The 17,918-nt window shown below is 54.3% G+C and overlaps 1 protein-coding gene across 1 annotated transcript in view; it reads left to right on the top strand.

Annotated features, from left to right (window-relative positions):
- The window catches only part of NTN1 (netrin 1), a 171,391-nt gene that overhangs the window by 110,803 nt on the left and 42,670 nt on the right, over nucleotides 1-17,918 (top strand). The window contains exons 2-4 of the mRNA XM_016222406.2: nucleotides 1,285-1,473; nucleotides 13,605-13,754; nucleotides 15,165-15,218. Coding sequence (XP_016077892.2) covers nucleotides 1,285-1,473; nucleotides 13,605-13,754; nucleotides 15,165-15,218 — 393 coding nt within the window. The remainder of the gene's footprint in view (nucleotides 1-1,284; nucleotides 1,474-13,604; nucleotides 13,755-15,164; nucleotides 15,219-17,918) is intronic.

Here is a 17,918-nt window from a genome sequence, read left to right as displayed (position 1 = left end):
TGGGGGGAACAAGGTTGGGCCGGATCTAAGCTGGAGTTATCTTGGTTAGAGACCTAAGGAAGCAGACCGTAGGCTTCCCAGGGTGCTATGAGGGGGGCGGTGTGGGGGCCATGCTGGGTGCCTGGGGAGCCCATAGCCCTCTTGCCAAAGCCAGGCTGGTGGGAGGTGGAAGTGACCTGGAGACCAGGACACGGAAGATGAGAGGGATGCAGCCATATGAGGAGGGGGCTTGGGAGAAGAGGGTCCTAGGAGGCATTTGCAGCGTCATAGAGGGGCCAGGCAGGGGGTCCTCACACGGGGCATGCTGTAGAGACTGAAAAGAGTTTGCTCACTATTGAAAGCTTTAAAGTGAGAAGAGGAAGCAGAATCAATGTGTTCAGAGCCCTGGAGGCCGTGGAAATGATTTAGATTTTATACAGAGGTACTGGGAGCACGGAATGATCTTCAGGAGGTAAAGGACATCCTGGGCTTGGTGCTGAGAGCCCCTGCTCTGGTGACAGTGTTGAGAACAGCCTAGAGGGCTCATCTCAGGAGACCCGCTGAGGCCTGGCAGCCTGCAGAGCAGTGGATGGATTTGGAGGACTCGCCTCTGGGGAGTGCAGACCCCAAAGCGGAAGCTGGAAATACGGGTTTGGGAGTCAGGAGCCCAGAGGCGGTCCTGCGACCAGCCGTGAGGGGTGAACGAGGCCGGCCTGGAGAGCAGCAGTGCAGGGGGAAAGGGTGCCGAGCCCCACGGAGCAGGAAGGCAAGAGGCAGAGGGGAGGAGGAGTGGGCAGAGGGAAGCCTGAGATCCAGGCGCTGGACCTCTCCTTGGCTTGCAGATGGCTGCCTTCTCCCTGTGCCCTCGCTTGGTATTTCTCTGTGCGAGCATGTGTGTCTGGTGTGTTCCTGCGTGTCCAGATTTCCTCTTCTGAGGACACCAGTCAGATTGGAAGAAGGCCCACCCTTCACAGCCTCATTTTAACTTAATCACCTCTTTCCAGGCCCAATCTCCAAACCCAGTCCCAGCCGCCGTCCGGGGGTTAGGGCAGCATAGGAATGGGGGTGGGCGCAGGAGGATGCCAGCTGCCCTCCCCACTGCGAGGTGTGTACCTGGGCCGGGTGCTGAGGGAACTGGAATCTGCCCCCGGGAGGGAGCAGGAGCCTCGGCCGGTTCGGGGACTGCGAGGTGGTGAGAAGCGCGCCTGGATGAACGGGCGCGAAAGGACTGCCTTCGGGCGGGGGCGGGGGCGGGGGCCTGGCGCCCAGGTGCCCTGGCTGACGGCTCTCCTGCCTCCTCCACAGCCTGCAGCTGCAACCTGCACGCGCGGCGCTGCCGCTTCAACATGGAGCTGTACAAGCTGTCGGGGCGCAAGAGCGGGGGCGTCTGCCTCAACTGCCGCCACAACACGGCCGGCCGCCACTGCCACTACTGCAAGGAGGGTTACTACCGCGACATGGGCAAGCCCATCACCCACCGGAAGGCCTGCAAAGGTAGGTGCAGGGGCGGGGCCCGGGCGCCAGCCGCCCCGTCTGCTCGGCGCGCTCCCGTTGTGTCTCCTTTCCATAGCCACGCGCGCACGGGGGCCTCGCAGGTGCCCGGAGGTGTGCAGCGAAACAAAGGGGCGATGCAGAAGGGACTCCACGGAGAGGAAAGGAGAAGGTGTGATCTCTGCGAGGGTGCAGGGCTCCGGGCCCCGCGCCCCGCCCCCTCCCAGCTGCCGTCCCTGCGCACAGGTGTGCCGCATACCACAGGGCGGGGGTCACGGTCACCGGGCTTACCCTGCGCACAAAGGACTCTCTTTTACCAAAACTGGGCAGACGGATTTCTTTGGATGTTTTGGGCACCTCCTGCCCCCACCCCCAGCACTGCACAGACAGACACTGCACAGGGGCAGGGTCTCAGAAGGAACATTTAATCCACCTGCAAATAGTTTTACTTCTCAGGACAAAAAAAAAAAATTAAAGAGAGACTCTATTTTCGTTCACTGAAGCAAACGCTAATGTTTTTAACTTTGTGCTGTTTCTTTTCTCCCATGGACACAGATGAAGCAATGGTGGGGTGACTCAAAAGAGCTGATGAAATGCCAGGGAACTTCATGATGTGGGGCCCCCACCCCACATTAGTGTTTGGGAATTGCAGGAATCGGGGCTCTTTGGGTCCAGAATTTGGGGCCTGGAGCCAGGGCTTGCTGTGAGCATGGCTGCCTAAGATGATGTCTCTGAGGGCTCTTGGGCGACACTTGAGAGACCCAGGCCATGGCAGACTCAGGCCTGGATGATGAATTACAGCAGAGAAATCCTTCTGGCCTTTGGATGAAGCCAGAGTAGCATCATCTTAACAGGAAATCCACCAGATGTTGGGCACTTGTACGCAGGACCAATTACATGACTTGCGGCCTAAGTGCAAAATGAAAATACAGGACTTCTTGTTCAGGAATTACTAAGAGTATCAAAATGGCAACAGTGGAGCTTCAACCAAGCCCGTGCCCTTGTGAGCACAGGGCCCATGAAGCTGGCCTGGCTTGGAAGGGGACACTTTTCTCCAAAAAACCAGGTTCCCAGTCTGCATCTTCCAGGAGAAATCTGCTCCATTCCAAGTGAACAGGTGGCTCCAAGTAAGCTCTCCTTTCAGATGTGTGGACTTAAGGCTGCCTCTGGTGGTTGTCAAGAGAAATTTAAGCATAAAGGTAGTTAGGCTACTTCCACATCAAAAAAACACCTCATCCAGGTGAGAATCTCCCAGGAAACTTTGAGCAGGGACTGAGAAGGTGGCCTGGGCAGAGGGACCCAAGAAACGCCTACAGTGGCAGGAAGGCACAAGCAGGGACATGACCAGAGAGAGGGGGCTTTGGGTTTTCAGAGAACATAATTGGAAGGTAATCCAACTCCTTCACCTATGCCTGAGTGTTCATTGTATTTCACGTACAGAAGAAATTGAAGCCAAGGTCTGTAAACAACTGCTTGCACATAGAGTTCTTGGAGATTTGGCCAAGAAACTTTTTAATCAAAAGTGGCCACTCAGCTGGATAAATGGAGAAATCTGCCAGTGGGTGAGAAGGTCCGGCTCTGCCTGTCAGTGTTTGCTGTCAGAGCAGGAAAGGTATGTCCCCTGGAGAGACAGGAAGGAGCAGGGTCTTGGCTGTCTTGCCACTTGCCTCCCCTCCCTCTCCTCCTCTGTTGCAGTGGGAGGGATAAGGCCACGTGTGACCTCTTGCCACTCTGAGTGAGATGTCACGAAGCCACAGGATTCTGGGACCCTGCAGATCTTCCTCTGGGGCTCTACCACCTGGTAAATGGTGTGTAGACACCCAGCTGGATTCCAGGAGGAACAGATGAAGGCAGGTGCGGGTGCGGTCCCGTCTTACTGCTTCAAATGCTGTGGTCAGCCTTAGTGGCTGTGCCTTCTCTCTGGGCCCTGGACAGCAGCTGCCTGTAGGCTTGGGGGGAACACTGAGAGAAGAACCCACAGGAGAGAAATGTATAGATGGATACTGCTCAGAAGGGTACCTGCATATCCTGCTGGGGAACTGTGACAGGAAAGGGTGGGACTCTGTGTGTCCTGACTGGTGAGGAAAGACAGTGCTTCCAGGATCCTGCCACCTGATTGGTGAGGGAAAAGCATTCCTTGAAGGGCTTCATAATTGGTGAAAAGAGACGCTGCCTAAAAGAACCGCTCTCTGAGTAGTAAGGAAGGTGAATGTGGCCCGAAACCTCCTGCCGTTTCATTGGCGAGGAGAGGCGTCTCTTGGACGTTCCGGGTTTCCCCCTCTGCCCCTCTTTTCCTGATGTCACCCCCTCAGGGGATGTGGGAACTTTGAATCCTCAGTTCCCTCGCAGGACACTTCTCACCAAAGAGAGACCCTGCAGTCTTGTCAGGAACCAGCTGCAGATGCTGGCTGGGGGATGTGTACCCTTGGGATCTGCTAATGGGAGTCTCTTCACCTCCACGGAGTCCACTGTCCCGTCTTCCCAGGGCTGGATGGTTTAAGGAAGTGAGTCCTTTGCTGGAAGCATTTGGCCCAGTATTTTGACCTCTAGTGGTTTGCTCTCAGAGACTTCCAAAATCTTGTAGCTGAGGAGCTGCCCCCAGGCCCTGGCCTCCTGGGGTTGACCTCCGGGAGCCCACAGCCCTCAGGTGAAGGCTGCATTCCTACTCCTTTGGTCTGTTTCAGATGCTTTTCACAGGGGAACTGGGACAACTGCAGTGGCTCTTGACTCAGGTTGGCAGTTGACTTGAGGAAGGTTAGGAATGGAATCGGGGCCCTCTTTACCCCCTGACTTCCCCGGGCCTGGGAGGAGCCCGGCAGGGGGCTGAGGCCACCCATACACTCCTGGCGATTGGCTGACTCCCAGCCTTGTTCAGTTTAGAGCAGGGGTGGACCCAGACAAGAACGGTTTGGAGCAAGGGCATTAGATTCCAAACGTGATTATGCAGTCCCCCATTTGGGAAGTTTCGTAGCAACAAATTTGTTGGGTTCTTTCTCCTGTCCTGTGGTTTAGAAGCAAGCCTGGCTGGCGGGGCTGGTGCATACAAAGGGCTGTAATAAACATGCCCAGGGAACAGGCGGCTGCACTCTCCGGCCATTCAGCGCAATTTCACAGCACTGGGAAGGCCTCATTATGGCGCGGGCTGTTGTCCTATACAAAGTCAGATGAGATGAATTTCTCTCTTTTCTCTGCAGAATGGTTTGTGAATGATACTCGTCCTGGAATCTGTCAAAAGATAGGCGTTTTGTTTACCATTTGTCTTCTTTATGGACTGGGGGGGGCACTTTCTCTTTGGAGCGAGCAAAGAAAATGTTGCCATTTAACCATTTCAGCCATGCCTTCATTTAAATGATATTAATTTATCATCTTCCCAAACCATCTGTGATGGATAAAGACATTCCAGGGGCCTCCCGTGAACCGAATTGCGATGAGAATTAAGAAATTAGCCACCGCATCTAGCATCCCTGCACAAAGGGCTTTCGTTCCATCTCACTGAGCAGCCTGTTCCTTTCACTCATTGCCCTGCCCCCTTCGAGTCCACAGTCAACGGGCTGAATGCAGGCTGCAGGGAAGGTGCAGAGACCTCAGAAGACGCAGGCAGTGGCGGAGCAGCGGTCCTCACTCGCTGGGCCCGTGCGCACGAGCTGCTCCCATCCACCTGTTTCTTCGGGCGGCTCTGCCAGGGGTCGGGGAAGAAGCCAGCACCTCGGGCCACCCCCTGTGGCTCCCTCCCCACTGTGCATCTTTCCATTTCTTTCTCACTCTAGATTCTTTTCCTTCACATCAGGGCATCCTCAGTACAGCAGGTTCTTGAATAACATCATTTCACTGAACGTTGTTTTGTTATGATGTTAATGAGATGTGTAGGAACTTGACTGGTTTATATCAGCCAGTCTATGGTAAAATTGGTTTTGTGGTATATTATTTCACTTAGAGTCACAGAAGCTGCCTGTGTCTTTGTCTCTAACTTGTGTGGAGGTTCTCATACTTGGCTGTACTTTGGAATCACCTGGAAATTAGAAAATACTGATGCCTGAGTCCTGCCCTTAGAGATTGTGGTTTAATGCATGGGTCCAGGTGAGACCTGGGTCCTGGGAACCTGAAAAGCTTCCCAAGGTGGGTCAAATGTGTAGCCAAGGCTGAGAACCAGGGCAGTGGGAGAATAAGAAATGAGGACAGTGAACTTGCTCTTGGGTTGAGAAAGGTGGCCTAGGCCCCAGGGTTTATTTTTTTAACGGGAGAGACTTACTATCAGTGTATTTAAATTTTTTTTTTTTTTTTTATGCCTCTTGATGAAAACTGGGTGGAGGGGGTGTGTAATTAAAAAATTTAAATCTTTCCAGGAGAAGCTGGGAGCTTAGCTAGTGCAGCCTGGTGTTCTAGTGTCCAGGTGAGAGCCTGGGATCGGGTGGACATCACTGCTAGGTTGTGTGCGTGTGCACGTGTGTGTACGTCAAGATGTGATCATTTGAGTGTTTAGTCAGAACAGACCTAGGAATCTGGGACCCCACCCCTTCCTGACTCTAAGGTAGTGTCCATGCAGCCCACAAAAGCGTGAAAGCATCGAGTGCCCCTTCACTTTGTGGGTCCCTTGTCACATTTCCATTTCCTATCACTTCAGGGGCTGTGGGGAAAAGGGTTGGTCATCGTAGGCAGGAAAGGTACTCAGTGCCTGGAGCAGCTCCCAGCTTAGAGGGCAGAGGCTTCAACCCAAGGAGTGGACTCTATTAGGGTGCAATTAACACCAGTACCCCTGGGGAGAGAGGAAGTCAGAAGAAGAGAAAGTTCCCATAGAAGCTCAAGGCTCAACTCCAACTGTGGCCTCTGTGGGTGCATCCTATCCTGTTCTTGGGGGGATTTGGGGAAGGGGGTCGGAAATCCTGATCTCCAGATTTTGGCTCTAAGTTTAAAGCCTATAGAGCAGGGGTGGGGAACCTTTTTTCTGCCAAGGGGCCATTTGGATATTTATAACATCATTCGTGAGCCATACAAGACTATCAACTTAAAAATTAGCCTGCTATATTTGGTCAAACATTTAATTAACTCACCCCTAATGTGATGACTGGAACTGCTTCTCTTTGGTAAGGCCCTGGCAGGGCCGGACCAAATGATTTCTCAGGCCATACACAGCCCGCTGGCTGGACATTCCCCACCCCTGCTATAGAGGCAAGTCGAGTGACCTCCCTAGACCGAAGTGTCCACATCTATGACTCAGACTCAGATCTGTGGTCCTGAGCCCCATCCAGCTTTGATACTCCACATCCCGTGTGCTTTTTTAAAATAATCAACATTTTATCAGTCCCTGATATAACAGCACATTGTCTTATGTCAGTGAAGCTTGTGATCTGAGAAACTGGACAAGCTGCAGAAATCAGGCGGAGGTGGTTTTGTTCCAAGGTCTTTACAAATGAAGAGTCCTCACTCTTGTGTCTCGGCCCACACAGTGCCCTGCTCTAAACTTGCATCTAAACCAGCCCTGTGTCTCATTCCCCTGGGCATCTTTAGCTACTTTCTTTGCCTTTCTGGGTGCCAGTGCCCTGTCTCTGAAGCCCGCTCTCATCCCAATTCTCTGGTCTTGAGCAGAAAAGCCCCCTGACCTTGAGCTCCTCTGTTAATGGAGGACATTGCATTTGGGAAATAGCTTAAATAGCTTTTGCCACCAGGAGAGCAGCAGGTGGGCCCCAGACAGCAGCCGTGGGATGAATAGCTGTTAAAAGCATGGACCTTGGATTATCGAGACCAGGGTTCAAGTGCCAGGTATGGACTCCTTGGTGCCTCAGTGCCTCAGTTTTCTCACCTGAAAATGGGTTAATAACAGTCTCCTTCCTCCTAAAGTTATGGTGTAGATTAAAAGAAGTGATGTATAGGAGGTTCCTCGCACGTGGCATCACCCCATACCGGTTAGCTCGTAGGGTTATTTGTGCAGTTAGAGGGAACTAGAACAACCAGAAGGCCCTGGGGATTTGTCCGAATGCCATTGCACACTCTGGATAAAGGATTTGCACACTTTGGGAGCAAAAATGACAAATGAATTGAACTGCAGAGATGAGCATCTGGCAGCTGCTCGCGGAGGCCCTGTGTCTCCGGAGAAGTGGGGACAGGCTGTGTGTGTATAAACATGGTTGTGAAAGTGCCCCTAAGAGAGGCAGCCCCTGCCCGCCTGCGTGCAGACTCGCCCGCCCCCGCCCCCCATGGGGAACCATCTGTAGGAGCTGAGCCTTTCCCCTCAGCTGTAAATCAGGTGCAGGAAGACTCTAGTTAACTAGATCAGGAGGGTCAAATAACCCAGTTTGGGATTACGGGGCGCCCCTCCCCTTCCACTTCCTGCTGTCTGCACCTTGATCCGAGAGTGGCAGGGGAAAGGAGAGGTCGAGCAACTTGAAACATTTATTCTTTTGTGCCTCGTTAGCGACTGCTGGGAGGAAGAAAAGCATAGCTGCGGAGGAGGTTGAGGCAGACAGCTGAGGTGAAGTTTGTGGATTATCTGCGGATTTAAATGCTCCTCCCTCCCTCATTAGCAGGGAGGGTCTAGGGGCAGGGAGTGCTCTGTGGCCAGGTGGGATCTGAGGGGGTGGTCCTCCCTGCTCGACCCCCTCGTTTCCTCCAGATTCACAGGGTAAGCCAAATTGGCCCCCTCCCCAGGGGGAGGGCGGCAAATTTGCCCCCAGTTTGGTCTTTGATTCCGCAAGTATTTATTGAGCACCTGCTATTTGCAGGAACTGAGGTTACAGTGGTGCCCAAAACAGACCCGTTTCCTCGGAGCCTGCTCTCTGGGGGGAGGTTGACAATGAACAAAGAAGAAAAAAAAAGCATAAGATGATTATAAATTGTGATGAGTTACACGAAGGAAGTAAAGAGAGTAGAAGCAGAGTGTAAGTGGGGGGAGCCGCTCCCCACGGTGGCCAGGCCGGACCCCTCTCTCTGAGGACTGGACCTTTGAGAGGAGGCCTGGGGAGCGAGGAGTGAGCAGCTGTGGGGAAGCTGAGGACAGAGCAGCACCCGTGTCTGTGTCCGGAAGCAGGAAAGGGCTGGCAGGCTGGGGGCAGAAGGGAGGCGAGGGAGGGCAGGGTCCGCTGCCGCAGGATTTGCCCTGACTCAGCCGCACACTCCCCCTTCTTTTGTGGCTGGCGTGCAGATGCACAGGCCGGTCTTACCCAGAGCAGGGAAGGATGGCTCACCCTCCGCGGTGCCACAGGTCGGTGGGCACCTTTGCGATGACCTGCAGGCCTTGGAGTCCCAGGCGGCCTCAGGGTTGGCTCTAGGGAGCAGCCCTGTCCACATCCACGGATAGCTGTGTCCTGGGATTCGGGGCAAGGCAGGGTCTCTGCCTACCACCTCTACACCTCGGAGGCCCTGTGAGTGCGAGGAAGGACATTTCCCTTTGGACCATGGTTGGGGAGGGACTGCCTTCAGCACCTGGTGGTGGGGCACTTTCTTTGTAAAGGACAGGAAAGACACTGATGATACTGGATTAGGGCCCACCCTAATGACTGCGTCTTAATTAGCTCTTTGAAGACCTTACCTTAAGATATAGTCATGTTCTGAAGTATTGGGGCAAGGACTTGAAATGTTTGAATTGGGGGGGGGGGGGGCATAATTCAGTCCATAACGTAAGTTCAGGCCCAAAGCTGTCCTTCACGCCTGGCTGGTGGCCTGGCTGGCGGCTGTTGGTAACATCTGAAGTGAGGATCGGTGCTGTGGTTGGCCTGTCTCCCACCCTCATATGTCCTGGGATCAGTGCCATTTGAAGGTCCTCTCTGACCCCAAAGACCCCTAGAGCCGGGTCTCAGGAAAAACAGCCAGACCTCCTGATAGGAGCCCAGGATGGACTCCCAAAGGCCATGGTGTGAGCCTCAGTGAGAGGGGGTCAGGAGGCTGTGGGCCCTTAGGGATCCAGGACAGCTCTGGAAACCCTGGTGTACTGCTCTTAGCTGACAGAAACTGGGTCTCAACGAGGACACCCGGGCACTACTCGGTGGACAGTGGTGTCAGACAGGCCACCGGTGGGTGTGGATGGAAGGCCTGATGTGTCCAGCAGTATAAGTGAGCACTTTCCCTGAACCTTCGGTCAGGACACTGCAATGAGCTGCAGCAGTGGGGTGATGGTCCCCGGGTCAGGCCGCCGCCCTGGGTCCTTGGACTGTTAAGTCCAAGGCTTGAGCTGTTAAGTTGGAAGTGGCTTTAGTGGGAGTGTGGACCTCTCTCCTTACAGGTGAGCAAGCAAGGCACTAACCCAGGGTCACACTGGCAGGACTGGCTCAGATCTGGGTCTTCTGATGTCCACCTGGAACCACCTGTGTGCCCTGAGCATCTGTCCCTGTCTGGTGGCCCAGAGCAAGCACAGCCGGGCTTCTCCTCTGTACCTGGAGGCCCTCCAGCCCGCCTCGCTCGTGAGAAACCTAATCCTGCTGCCTTCTCAGGGCCCCGAGCTTCCGTCTGCTCTCACCTTCCTCTTGATGGAAAAGCCCTGGGGTAGATTGTTTCCCATGACCAGGTGCTGCCTGCTCTGTGCAAACGAGGTGACCTGCCTTGGAAGAGATTGACCTCTGCTGAAAAAAGTGGCTGACTTCCAGGGAAATGGGAGTCATGAAATGGGCTTCCTGTGGTGGAACACGTCCTGAGCCAGACCGAGTTCTCAGAATCACGGAGGCTCTCTTCATCCCCTCAGCAGACCCCCTGCAAAGGAGACGACCTCCACTCAACTGAACTCTAGTTCTCTCCAGCTCAGCCCCGCCCCTCCCCACTGTGTGTCTGTGTGCTCACTTGTGTTCCTCTGTTTGTGTGTGTCTGTGTGTCAGGGTTGAAGAAATACAGCAGGATCCCTTTGGCTTTCTCCCTCTGAGGGTCAGGGCCTGGGGCCTCCCTGGTATCTGGTGGGATGGCTCAGCCCCCCCTTCCTTTGACACTGCTCGCTTGATTCCCTTGTCCCAGGCTGCAGAAGAACTCACTGTGGGTGCTGTCCCACTCCTCTTTGCACAGAGGGGTCATTTGGACTTTTCCTTATAAAAGGGATTTTGGGAGAAGTCCTTGCTTTGAATGCAGTGCAAGTCTGCCTGTTAGGATTGTATTTGACCTTGTGTAATGAAACCCATCTAGCCTTGGTTTCAACAGGTTTGAGCATGACTTTTCTCCTTTCAATGAGAAGAGGGGTGTGAGGACCAGAGCTGATGACTATGAGAATGTGGACACCCTAAGGTGTTCACAGGTGTCTGGGTGGTGGCTCTATGTTGGAGGCATTCCTCTCTTGATGATCCCACTGCCTTGGAGGAGACCAGACTAACTTTCTGAGCACCCCCACCCCAGCTCTGTGGGACCCTGGTGGCTTCTCTCCCTGGAACACTGACTTAAGTGGAAGCACAGTTAGCTTCCTTTAGACAAGGCTAAGGGCCAGTTGGTCAGAGTCTGCAGAATCTTGGGAGAAAGATTTGAAACCAAGATAAAGCATCCCCTCCTTTAATCATAGGATGGGTCCTTAGGAAATACCTGCTCCACCCAGCAGGCAGCTGCCCCAGCGTCACAGAGGATGGCCCTCAGCTCCACCTGACCTCAGCTGGCCAGCTGAGAGGTCACCACAGACCTCCTGCTGCTCCCCCTATTTCTTCTCTGCCACCTTCTGCCACGGTAGAGATGACCTAGACTGATGCGTGGTGCCTGCAGGTGACTTAGCTCTGACCCTTCAGTGACTGTGCAGCCTTTGGTGACTCTGCTCAACCAAGTCCGAGGGTCCTGCAGTCAAGCGTGCACAGCAGTGTTCTGTCAGCACTGAGGGGCGGTGTCTTGGCGTGCATCTTAGCCTTACCAGCAAGCTTTGCAAGCAGGCCAGGGACGTCGGCTGGCAGGAGCCTCTGGTCCACATCCGACTGGTACTGTGTCAGGAGCTCGGGACAGTAGGATCCTGTGCTGTGACCCTCTGCTTTCATGAGGCCAACTGAGAGACACTGCCCATGTGTGAAGGCCCTTCCCATCACGGGTGGGTTTAGGAGGCTGGAGGGAAAGGTCAGTGGGTTCTCCAACCATCCCCTCCCTCACATAATCCACAGCTTGCGTGGAGGCGGAGTCTTTTCTTACTGAGTAAACAAGCAAACAAACAAAAAGAAGAAAAGAAAAAACAATAAGGAATGAACTTGAATCTAGGGTAGATTTAAGAAGATGAGTTTCTAGCCGAAGGACTTACTGCTGTCTACAGGGGCAAGACGGGGACAGTCCATCCCCTCCTGTGGGTCCAGCACTGCAAGAGCCCCGCAGACCGTCCACCAGGCCGCCTGCTTGGCACCCAGGGCCTTTTGCCCCAGGCCTGTGTCTCCCCTGCCCTCCTCTAACCAGGCGCGGAGCACCCACCATCAGGACCCCCACTCCTCCAAGAGTTTCAGGAAGCTCACACACGTCCAGACAGAACTTCAACAAACAATTCCTCACATTCCTCTCCTCTCTGCTCTCCCCTCCTCCTTCCTTCCTCTTGCTAATTCTCAGCAGCCACTCTGGGCCCGCGGCTGGCTGGAAGAGGCTGCTTCTTCATTCTCAGACTCGAGCCTTCACCGCTAGTAGTGCTGGCTGGAGAAGCCCTAGTTTAGCTCTTTTAGGAGCTCTGCTCTTGGATCCCCCCCCCCCCCCCCCCCCCCCAATTTAGAGCAGAAGTACATAGCAGCTTGTGGCACCAGTTGAAATTGCTGCAGGATGCCTCCCCGAAGACCCTCCCATTCCCTTGGGAGTTGGGGAGGGAAAGGGGGAGAGGGAGGGGGAGACGGAACACTTGCTTCCTTCATCCCGGCTTCCCTTCCCTCTCCCACTCTGAGCCCATTGCCTGGACTCAGGGTGCAGCAGGGGATTCGGGGTCCTGTTGCTGGTGCGGCACCTTCTGCCCAGGCATCAGGTGTTGGTGGGTGTCTCAGTCAGCTCCGGCTGCTGTAACAAAACACCATAGACTTAGACAACAGATACCTATTTCTCATGGTCTGGAGGCTGCGAAGTCCAGGATGAAGGTGCCTGCAGATCCAGTGTCCGGTGAGGGCCCGCTGCCTGGTTTGCAGCGGCTGCCTCCTTGCTGAGTGTGCATGGAGATCTCTCTTGTCTTACAAAGGCGTCGTTCCACCGGGAGGTCCCACCCTCATGACCTCATCTAAACCTAATTACCTCCCAGGGGCCCCACCTCCTAATACCATTACAGTGGTGGTTAAGTCTTGAACATAGGAATTTGGGGGATACAAACATTCAGTTCATAGCAGTGGGATGTCCCCCCAGTGTCCCCTGGCCACTGCATTGCTGGAATTGGGTCCTTAGAACACGGAGGAAGCATCAGGACACAGTGTGACAGAATGGGCGGCCCTAGCTCTCCGGCCTTTTACAAACCAGGAGGGTGGGTGTGGGGTGTGCTCTTCTGAGCAGTGGCCACTGGCCTGAAAATGGGGGCCTCACTTCACTGCCCAGCTTAACCATTTCCTCTCTGTGAGACCCTTGGGGGAGGGTTCCTTCACCTCCCAGTTTTGCACATTTATTAAATGATTACTGTGACTCTTCCCAATGCTACGGTTCCTAGGCTTTGTGATCCAGAAGCCTCAGAGCCCTCGCCCAGCTGCAAATAAGGGCAGGTGGGCAGAGCAGAGGGGGGGCAGCAGTCTGGAGGGTCCCACCTCCCTGGTGACTCCCTCTGACCTGGCAAACCCCAGGGCTCCATCAGGCTTCGAACCCTGTCCCTCCCATCCAGAGGGTCAGCAAGGAAGTTTGTGGGGGCCAGCTGCGGGTGGGGTGGAGGAATGAGAACGCACGACCTCACCCCATCGAGAGGTGTACCTCTTAGTTCTGGCTCCTCCGCTCATGATCGGACTGCATTCCTGAAAACATACTTGAATGTTGGCCATCCTCACTGGCCCTTGGAAGGGCTCCCCAACTTCACTCTCCAGCTGCCAAAACAGCCCTTTTGAGTCAGTGCATTCTGATTTTTATTCCCCATTTCCAGGTAGGCAGGTGGCCAGTTATCAGAGCTTTGGAATGTGTGTGGGCTTGGCTGGGCCCACTCCCCTATTCCTGCTCTTCCCCTGGGGTGGGGTCCGTGGGGTGCCCCTGAGTGGGGAAGGACCCCAGGAGAGGGTGTGCACTGGTCCCTTCCCGCTGACCTTCCTGTTGTGTGTCCTCCACAGCCTGTGATTGCCACCCCGTGGGCGCTGCTGGCAAAACCTGCAACCAGACCACTGGTCAGTGTCCCTGCAAGGATGGCGTGACCGGCATCACCTGCAACCGCTGCGCCAAAGGCTACCAGCAGAGCCGCTCTCCCATCGCCCCCTGCATAAGTACGTGCTGGGTACCCTGCTCCTCAAGGCTCTGGCTGGGGTGCGGGGCGGAGGGCCCTTTCCGGAGGTTGGTCCTGACATCCAGTGAGTGCAGCCTCAAGGATGTGCATCTCTGTGCTTGGTGGGACCCCGTGTGGGACCCCCAAGCCCCTAGCGCTCTTGCAGAAGCAGCTAGAGCTCAGCAGAGCCAGCCTGTCTGTGACTGTCCTGACAAACAGTGAGTCAGGGTGGAGACGAGCCTCCCTCCTAAGCCCAGGTTCTGTTTCCATGTGCCACCTTGACCTTGGACCTGGGGTGGGCCTGTTCCTGGGGCCACCATTGCTGCTGTGGGAATTCCATCACCCCTTTCCCCTGGCAGATTCTGAGCAGAAAGGACTGACCTCACAGGGCCTTGGAGGGATGCTGGGCAGGGCTCCTGTGGCCCTTGTGAAGGATGGGAGCACCCCCGAGGGTCCTGGAGGCCCCATCCGGCCAGCCATTACCCCTTAGGTGCTGGAACTTGGAGACAGGGTGAGCAAGGTGGCAGGGGCTGCTCAGGGGCCTTGGCTCAGCTGGTCTTAATATTTTACAACTGGTAGAATCGCACAGGTGTCATTAGCAGAGAACTAGCCCTGGTGGAAGTCAAGCCTGGTTGAGTGCAGGACGGGCCTAAACCCAGAAAGGAGGGCAGAGGAAGGACCGGAGCCCAGCCTGCCTGGGAGGTTGGCCCAGCACCTGGTTTTATAGGCTTAAAGTTGTGCGTGTGTGTGTTCACCTTTTAAAAATGATTGAAACAGAAACCAAAAGAATACTGTTTCAGGACGTGTGAAAATGATATGAAAGTTTAGTATCTGTGAGTAAAGTTTAGTATCTGTGCCCGCTGTTCATAAGCACCTGTGGCGGTCTTTGAACCATGTGCACAGAATAGAGCAGTTACAACAGGACCGTGTAACTGGGCAGCTGAAATACCCTGTAGCTGGCCCTCTACAGGAAAGGTTGGCCCTCCTGCTTTAGGGTTTCAGCGGCCCTTAGGTCTGGAGGGCACTGGCTTTTCTCGTCTGTCACAAGGTACTTGGAACAAGAGACTGGGGTTCCTCACCCCAGCAGTCCCCGTGGATCTTGCAGGGAACCCCTTCACACACACATCCCACCCTGTCTGCCTGACCTGCCTCCTCCCCGCTCCCGTCCGTCCTCAACAATGAGGAGTGTCAGCGTCCTGCGGGGTGGAGGGCCAGCTGCCACAGAACAGGCATGTGCCTGGGCGCCCGCGCCTGCTTGGTCCGCTCCCCGACCATCCTTTCCTGGAGCTGAGGCGTGGTGGTGGTGGGGGTGCTGGGAGGCCGGGAGGGGTCTGTGCTGTGCTTTTTTCTCTAAGGTCAAAAATAACATCATCTCACCTGCTTTCTCTTCCTCCCGTCCTGAACTACGCAGAGATCCCTGTGGCACCACCAACCACCGCAGCCAGCAGCGTGGAGGAGCCGGAAGGTAGGCCTTCCCCTTCCTGATCATTTCTTGCTTTGGTTGTGGGGCAGGGTGGGAAGGGGAGGGGGGTTAGAGGGGCCAGAACCCTCCAAACCACCATCAGGACACTACTTGGCGTGAGTGGTACCCCTGGGCGTGAGTGGTACCCCTGGGCGTGAGTGGTACCCCTGGGCGTGAATGGTACCCTGGGCTGGACTGAGGAAGATGGAGCCACAGGGCATTTTTCTGTGAGGCCCCCCCCCAAGAATAAAAGAAAGGGGGTTCAATTCAGAGAAAGATAAGAATCACATCATCTTACTCATAAGTGTAATCTAGTGAACAAAATAAACCGATAACCAAAATAGATCCGGAGACCTAGGAGCATGGAGCAGACTGAGGGATCTCAGGGGGAAGGTGGGGGTGGTGGGTGGGTGGGAAGAGATTAACCTAAGAACTTATGTGCGTCTATGCATAACCCATGGACACGGACAATAGTGTGGGGAAGGCCTGGGGCGGGGTGCAGGTTGGAGGGGATTGATGGGGGGAAAGGGGGACATTTGTAATGCTTTCAATGGTAACGATAAATTTAAAAAAAATAAATAAAAGAAGGGGGGTTATTAGTGCCTGCGGGCTAGCCTTTCCCCAAGCCCGGGATTCCCAGAGCTGCTCCTCTTGCTCATCCATGTTAAACTGCCCGCCAGCCCAACACCATTCGAGTGGGCGCCGTGTAACCCCTTCCCGGGGCTGCCGAGAAAGATCTGGGATGGAGGTGACAAAGGCGTTCTGAGCACAGGAACAGAACATGCGTCCACAAACAGAAATTGGAGTTGGGGACAGGAGGAAAATCACACCTCCATTGTCCCTCCCCTCTCACTGAAACTGAGCATTTCCTCTGTGGCAAAGTTGGGCCACAAGCCACAGCAGGGTCAGCAGCACCGGTGGCGGGGCCCCAGCAGAAATCACAGCTCTCGTCACATCCGTTGGAGTTGGTGCAGATGTCATGAAGTACCATTCCACTCACCATGGCTTTAAAATTACGGGAGTCACTGACCTGCTGCTCCATCCTGATTTATAATCATTGATAAAGGAGCGCGTGCATTACGTAACAACCGTAAATCTGGGGTTTTGAAAATATTTGGATAAGTGTGTTTTAGTAGATTAGTTTCCTTTGTGATGTTGACGAAAACGTCCAGCCTTAAGGAAAAGCCTTACAAGAGTTTATTTGAGCCAAACTGACCATAATTGCAGGGAAGCAAAATCTCAGCGGATTGAGAAAATGCCCTGGGGAATGGCCGTTTTGCAGCTTATTTTATACATTAGAACCAAAGGAGGAGATTTTAGGAGGGTCCCAGGAAGTCCATTGGTGGTAGATTAAGGGGATGGGAGAAACAAAGCAGGGAAATCTCTGGGACTGGGTAAAAAGCAAAATGGGAGAGACACTTCTTTTATACATTGGTGAGTACAGGATAGTTAATAGGTATCATTTACAGCACATGGAGATGATATTGGGGACAGGTCACAACGAGGGGCTCTGTGGTCTCTGGTGTGGAAGTTGTGCCCTGAGGGGTCTGGAAAAGGAGATCACTCTGACGTTTCAAAGGCATGTTACCGTAAATGCAAAAAGACACCAGACAGGCTCACTTAAGGTAAAAATTGACCTTTGTCAAGGAAGCTACAGGCCTAGGACGTAACCACCTGCCATGACCCACTTTTAGTTGGGAGTTGTATGTTCAGACCATCCTGTGTGGTTATTTTCAGTCTCTTGAGTTTGTAAGGCCACCATGCCGGCCTCCCCTGAGCTTGTCAGTTTAGCCTGTGGCCCCTTTTCCATCCACAGCAGTCCTATGTATTTTATTTTTGGATTTAAGACATTACTGTGAGAAAGGGTCTCTGGGTGTCACCAGTCCTTGGCACAAGAAAGATCACACGGATCTCAGAGCATGGCTGGATGGGGTGCCACGGGGCGAGCAGGCCAGGCTTGTACCCAGCATCCTGGTCTGGGGTCACACAGGCCTCTTGTGTACTGGCACTTGGAGTAGAAGTGGGAATGGGGGCCAGGAAGAGTGACAGTGGGGCCCCACGTGGACCTCAGTGCCAGCTCTAGGGACCCTTTCCCTCTCTCCAGGTAGTACTGTAGGGAGATGTGGGGAAGGCTTGCACACCGATGTGAGTGCCTGAGTATTTTAGAGTAAAGACAAACCTTTTTGAGTGTTGTCAGGTCACTGGGAACTTGAGAGAAAACAGATTTTAAACTTGCATGTGTGCAGTCAACACACAGCCCTCAATTAGGAAAGGACAGAAAACTTCAGGGAGCCCTGAGGCCACACCCAGGAGACCAGAGATACTCTGGCCTTAGGTCATGGGTAGAGCCTTCAGTCACCTTCGGCTGAGCTGTGAGGGACCCTTGCAGGAGAACTAGTGCTGGGTCCAGAGGCAGCACCCCGGGCACCCGGGAAGTGCAATGGCAGAAGCCAGCATAGGGGTGGGGGAGCTCTTTCTGTAAACATACGACTCAAAGGCACATCCCAACCCAGCCCTAGGGCAGCACGGCTCTGAAGCGAGAAGACACTTCCATTTAACAGAGTCTTGACTCTTGCTTCCTTGATGTGACATCAGCTGCCTCCGAACTCACCTGGACAAGCTCTTTGGGCTGTGCACCCAGCTCACCTGAGGCCGAGGCAGGTCTTCCTCTCTCTTTCGCCTCCTGTTTTTCCAGTCCCTGCT

Source organism: Miniopterus natalensis, chromosome 17, assembly GCF_054644295.1.
Source record: "Miniopterus natalensis isolate mMinNat1 chromosome 17, mMinNat1.hap1, whole genome shotgun sequence".
NCBI lineage: Eukaryota > Metazoa > Chordata > Mammalia > Chiroptera > Miniopteridae > Miniopterus > Miniopterus natalensis.
This window is presented reverse-complemented; position numbering and strand designations above follow the sequence as displayed.